The sequence below is a fragment of the Ooceraea biroi genome, chromosome 13 (assembly GCF_003672135.1).
Source record: "Ooceraea biroi isolate clonal line C1 chromosome 13, Obir_v5.4, whole genome shotgun sequence".
Taxonomy (NCBI): Eukaryota; Metazoa; Arthropoda; class Insecta; order Hymenoptera; family Formicidae; genus Ooceraea; species Ooceraea biroi.
In genome coordinates this window covers 5,144,169-5,150,252 of record NC_039518.1, presented here as the reverse complement: position 1 = coordinate 5,150,252, position 6,084 = coordinate 5,144,169, and the positions used below count along the sequence as shown (strand labels likewise).

Here is a 6,084-nt window from a genome sequence, read left to right as displayed (position 1 = left end):
TGTAGCGCGGGTTATTCGCGATCAGTGTCTTGAGTTGGTTATCATCAGTAGTAGAGGGTCTGCCCGAGCGTTCTTGGTCTTTAAGGTTAAAATCACCAGCTCTAAACTTAGCGAACCACTTACGTACGGTTCTTTCAGCTAAAGCGCCTTCTCCGTAAACAGAACATATCGAATTTGTTGCTTGTGAGGCATTTTTGCCTTTCCGGTAATAGAAAAGCATCGAGTGTCTAAAATGTTCTTTGTTTTCTTCCATCTTCAAAAGAGTACAAAACTGACACGAATCAATTTATCTGAAACAACTTTTTTCCTAAAGATGCGTTGAAATGTCACCTTTAAGCATATGTATATACATCGTATGTTTTCAATAACATTGATATATTCAGACATGCTCCAACGCCATCTATTAAAAATCGGCACGAACTTTCCGGACAACCCAATATATTGGGTCGTCCGGAAAGTTCGTGCCGATTTTGAAGGAAAATTCAAAGGCAACATTTTTTTATGTCGATAAATATTTATTGTCTTATGTATGCACCGGTTTGTTTCACAACCTTTGTCCATCTTTCACGCAACTGGAAGATTTCATTCTCCCAGAGCTTCTTAGGTTTCTCGGCGAAAAACTCCTCAAGGTGGTTTTTTATGTCGATCAAAGAGTTGAAGTTCTTGCCGCTAAGAGAATTTTGCACAGACCTAAATAAGTGAAAGTCTGAAGGTGCAATGTCTGGTGAATACGGTGGGTGAGGTGGCACATCCCAGCCAAACTCCAACAATTTTTGTCGGGTAGTCAAAGAAACACGAGGTCTGGCATTGTCCTGATGGAACACGACGCCCTTCCTATTAGCTAATTCTGGACGTTTTTCCTGAATCGCTGTCTTTAATTCGTCCAGTTGCGAGCAGTACTTATCTGCATTTGTCGTTTGGTTGTGAGGTAGGAGCTCATAATATAGGATTCCTTTCCAATCCCACCAGACACAGAGCATGACTTTTTTTGGATGAAGGTCGGCTTTCGGAGTGGTTAATGCTGGTTCATTTCGCTTACCCCAGGATCTTTTTCGTTCTACATTGTTGTAAATGATCCATTTTTCGTCACCCGTCACTAATTGCTTCAAAAACGGTACGTTTTCGTTGCGCTTGTACAGCGAGTCGCAGATGGAAATGCGATCCATTAAATTTTTTTCGGCCAAATTATGCGAAACCCATACATCATAGCGACTTACGTAACCAAGCTTCGCTACATGATCGTGGACAGTGGTTTTCGATATTTTCAGTATCTCTGCTAATTCACGTGTCGTGTAGCGCGGGTTATTCGCGATCAGTGTCTTGAGTTGGTTATCATCAGTAGTAGAGGGTCTGCCCGAGCGTTCTTGGTCTTTAAGGTTAAAATCACCAGCTCTAAACTTAGCGAACCACTTACGTACGGTTCTTTCAGCTAAAGCGCCTTCTCCGTAAACAGAACATATCGAATTTGTTGCTTGTGAGGCATTTTTGCCTTTCCGGTAATAGAAAAGCATCGAGTGTCTAAAATGTTCTTTGTTTTCTTCCATCTTCAAAAGAGTACAAAACTGACACGAATCAATTTATCTGAAACAACTTTTTTCCTAAAGATGCGTTGAAATGTCACCTTTAAGCATATGTATATACATCGTATGTTTTCAATAACATTGATATATTCAGACATGTTCCAACGCCATCTATTAAAAATCGGCACGAACTTTCCGGACGACCCAATACATTACTATACATATAAAATTATCTCATCAATGGGTCGCTCCCAAACATTTGGCGATGCGCAGAGATCGCCGCAAAATCAACCCAAATTGACAAAGTGCCCATGCTACATACTTATACTATGGCCGCGCTGGCATGTCGACGAGTTCCGTGACGACGACGTCGGCCTTGCCTCAGTTGGCGTCTTCGGGTGACTCGATGTCGTCCGCCGTCGTGTTCTGGCGGCAGCGGTACACGTACGCACTTGCGGATTGGTCATCACCGGTGCGCACGCACTTGTAGCTCTCGTCAGGACACGTGCAACTGAACAGATACAAATGCGATAGGCAGGTCAGGCAGACATGACCGTGACTGAATAAGCTCCCGATTAATTTAAGTCTCGACCTAGCACATTGGCGATTCGTTTCCTTCAACTCATGATTCTACCTCCTCCTTGTGAGAACGCAAAAGTTGGGAAACGAGTAATGGAATATAAGTATTATTATGAATGAAAAGAAATGTATTTATATGAAGATATAGACTACTCACGCATTTTTCATGAAGTACTCGATGTTGCGCGTGACAGGGGCGTAAACCGCCCAGCCGCAGGCCGAGTTGTAGCAATTCCGTTTCGGTATCTTTTCCTCCTCCATGCTCTCTATGGAACGTCGGATCCTCATGCTCCTTTGACTCTGCAGCAGTGCAAAGTTGCGTTGTTCCTGCTCGCTAAGCTTCTGCAATGAGCATGTGTCATAGTTAATAATCAAAACCAAATAATTCCTCTAAGTCGCCAGAAGTTTAATCAAGAGCAGTCCTTTATTATTTATGACAAAGTCATTTTTGACAGAAAATGACTCTTATTATATCAATTAAGACTACCAGAAAGCACGTCCGCAACCTTCAAGGATCACCAAACAAGTTAATCGTTGAAGCCATGATCTCCTGTATGAATTTCTATGTAACAAACAGGGCATTCAGGTTTTCCCAAGCATGCAATTATCATGGAAAATTTCTGTTTTCATCTTTTCTGATAAGTCTTCCATGAAAAGTGCCATTATCGCCAAGTTTTTCGCACATTCGGCGACATCGCCAGACGCAATTGCAAGAGGGAGAGACAGATGAAGAAAAACAGAGCGTGATTAACAATGGCTGAGTTCAGCAGAAAAGCAGATCAACAAGCGCTCAGCGATTCTTCATTGTGATTGGTTTCTGCAGTTAGGTCCAGCGAAGATCTACAAGCAAGAACACTAATGAATTGTATTAAAGAATCACTGAATGCTGACTGATCTGCTTTTTCTGCTGAATGCATCCAATGACATTAACCACCTTGGAGGATAAATAATGCAAATATAAATGGAGTCGACTGACTTGATCTTCAAACTGGCGGACTTGATAGCCTCTTATGTCAAGCGAAACCGATTGATACCGTCCGGATACCGTGCCACCTAAAATCTTTCTTCGTCAAATTTGTTATTCACCCTAATAAATAAGGCGTAGAAACTTTGTTTCGAATTGCGTTGCGCACGTCGAAACTGTCGGAAGCTCTCCAAATCAATGCAGTCGATCGATCAAGATGAAACTTGTAGAAACTATGAAAACGAAACTATAAATTTTTTACACGACTTATTGATGACTATTCGTTTATGTTTGTTATTTGCCATTTTCATAGCTGCATCCATGAGAATCGTAAAGTCTTGATTGCATCATCTAGTCTGTAGCGCGATTTTGTAACTTGTTATTGATACTTTTCGGTATCATTAACTACTGAAAACCTATAAGAGCCACACTTTTCTCTAAGATCGTCCTTGCCATTGGCTATCGCTAGTTAACAATACCGAAAACTATCGATAATGATCCAAGTAGCACAAAAGCCAAAAGACATCGCAAAGACGTCCTTTAGATATCTTTTATTAAAAGCTCAGCTTATACAGTCCAAATTTATAATTTAATCAATTATTTTATAGTGTGGCCAATAAAATGTGTATTTTTATATAAGTATATTTAATATTTGATATTCATATCTACTTTTACCAGCAATACAATATTTTATATTTTAATAATGACATTTCATGAAATTTTTAAATTTCTTTTTGTGTGTGTCAATATTTTTTTGTCGAAATTATTTTTTTGATGCTTCTTGTAAACATATTTTAAAACTTTTAATAAAACCGGTTGTAAATTAATATTTATAAATATTACAAAAATATTAAGAATCTTGCAAGAATCAAGATAAGAAATTGAATATCAAAATCAAGATGTAGTAATTTTTGATCTTGTCTTGAATCCATCACTAGTATTCAAAAGACATCGCAAAGACGTCCTTTAGATATCTTTTATTAAAAGCTCAGCTTATACAGTCCAAATTTATAATTTAATCAATTATTTTATAGTGTGGCCAATAAAATGTATATTTTTATATAAGTATATTTAATATTTGATATTCATATCTACTTTTACCAGCAATACAATATTTTATATTTTAATAATGACATTTCATGAAATTTTTAAATTTCTTTTTGTGTGTGTCAATATTTTTTTGTCGAAATTATTTTTTTGATGCTTCTTGTAAACATATTTTAAAACTTTTAATAAAACCGGTTGTAAATTAATATTTATAAATATTACAAAAATATTAAGAATCTTGCAAGAATCAAGATAAGAAATTGAATATCAAAATCAAGATGTAGTAATTTTTGATCTTGTCTTGAATCCATCACTAGTATTCAAAAGACATCGCAAAGACGTCCTTTAGATATCTTTTATTAAAAGCTCAGCTTATACAGTCCAAATTTATAATTTAATCAATTATTTTATAGTGTGGCCAATAAAATGTGTATTTTTATATAAGTATATTTAATATTTGATATTCATATCTACTTTTACCAGCAATACAATATTTTATATTTTAATAATGACATTTCATGAAATTTTTAAATTTCTTTTTGTGTGTGTCAATATTTTTTTGTCGAAATTATTTTTTTTGATGCTTCTTGTAAACATATTTTAAAACTTTTAATAAAATCGGTTGTAAATTTATATCTATAAATATTATAAAAATATCAAGAATCTTGCAAGAATCAAGATAAGAAATTGAATATCAAAATCAAGATGTAGTAATTTTTGATCTTGTCTTGAATCCATCACTAGTATTCAAAAGACATCGCAAAGACGTCCTTTAGATATCTTTTATTAAAATATATCTAAAGGACGTCTTTGCGATGTCTTTTGGATTTTTGTGCTACTTGGATCATTATCGATAGTTTTCGGGGAGTGACAGAATTACACTACTGGGATCTACTTCCTAAGCCACCGAATGACGATGTTCTTAGATGATAGAAAGGTATTGCTTGATAATGTCGTATGACTCGATTTATAAATGAAACTAGTAAAATATTTAGAAGCTAAACGATATTTCGTTTACTCTGAAGTAAAGCCTAATCTACAATGTGCTCTTTGCTTCCTGTTTTCTACTCTTTGCCTCTTGCCTTTTTGCTTCCCCATTATTTTACCGATAATCATGTTTCTTTTTACGTGTTTCGTGTCTCTTTCCGGTCTCTTTCTTTGTCAACTTTTATCTTGAGTGACAAAGAGCATAGGCCAGTATTCATTAGTGATGGATGATAAGACAAGAATTTCAATATCTTGTCTTGTCTTGAATTTTCAAGACAAGAATATCAATTTTTTGCACTTGATAAAAGCGAGATAAGACAAGATTTATACTTCAAAATCAAGAAATGCAATCGAGATTCTTGACAACTAAAATTAAATCTAATCCGATTCATTTTTAATTTTAAACATACAATTAACCTGGAATATACAATTAACAAAATATCATTGAAGATTTTGAAAGAAGTAATTTAACATATTTTTTATATAGATTATGTTGAAAAATAACTAAACCTTTTTAGATTAGATTATATTTCTAAAATTATAGACTTAATTAAAAAGTAATATGAGTTTACTTGTTACTTTTTAATTAAGTCTATAATTTTAGAAATATAATCTAATCTAAAAAGTTTTAGTTATTTTTCAACATAATCTATATAAAAAATATGTTAATATTAAAATTATGAAGTTGAGCATTAATTTCTTTAACAAATGTACAGCTTATACAGTCCAAATTTATAATTTAATCAATTATTTTATAGTGTGGCCAATAAAATGTATATTTTTATATAAGTATATTTAATATTTGATATTCATATCTACTTTTACCAGCAATACAATATTTTATATTTTAATAATGACATTTCATGAAATTTTTAAATTTCTTTTTGTGTGTGTCAATATTTTTTTGTCGAAATTATTTTTTTTGATGCTTCTTGTAAACATATTTTAAAACTTTTAATAAAATCGGTTGTAAATTAATATTTATAA

At 34.0% G+C, this 6,084-nt stretch overlaps 1 protein-coding gene across 1 annotated transcript; it reads right to left on the bottom strand.

Moving 5' to 3' along the window:
* Nucleotides 1–1,712: 1,712 nt before the first annotated feature.
* On the bottom strand, nucleotides 1,713–3,062 carry LOC105278627. Its single transcript, XM_011337835.3, has 2 exons — nucleotides 2,257–3,062; nucleotides 1,713–2,031 (listed from the first exon to the last, which is right to left on the bottom strand). The coding sequence occupies exons 1-2, from the start codon at nucleotides 2,385–2,387 to the stop codon at nucleotides 1,902–1,904; spliced, it is 261 nt and encodes an 86-aa protein (XP_011336137.3). The 5' UTR covers nucleotides 2,388–3,062; the 3' UTR covers nucleotides 1,713–1,901.
* Between the last annotated feature and the right edge of the window lie 3,022 nt (nucleotides 3,063–6,084).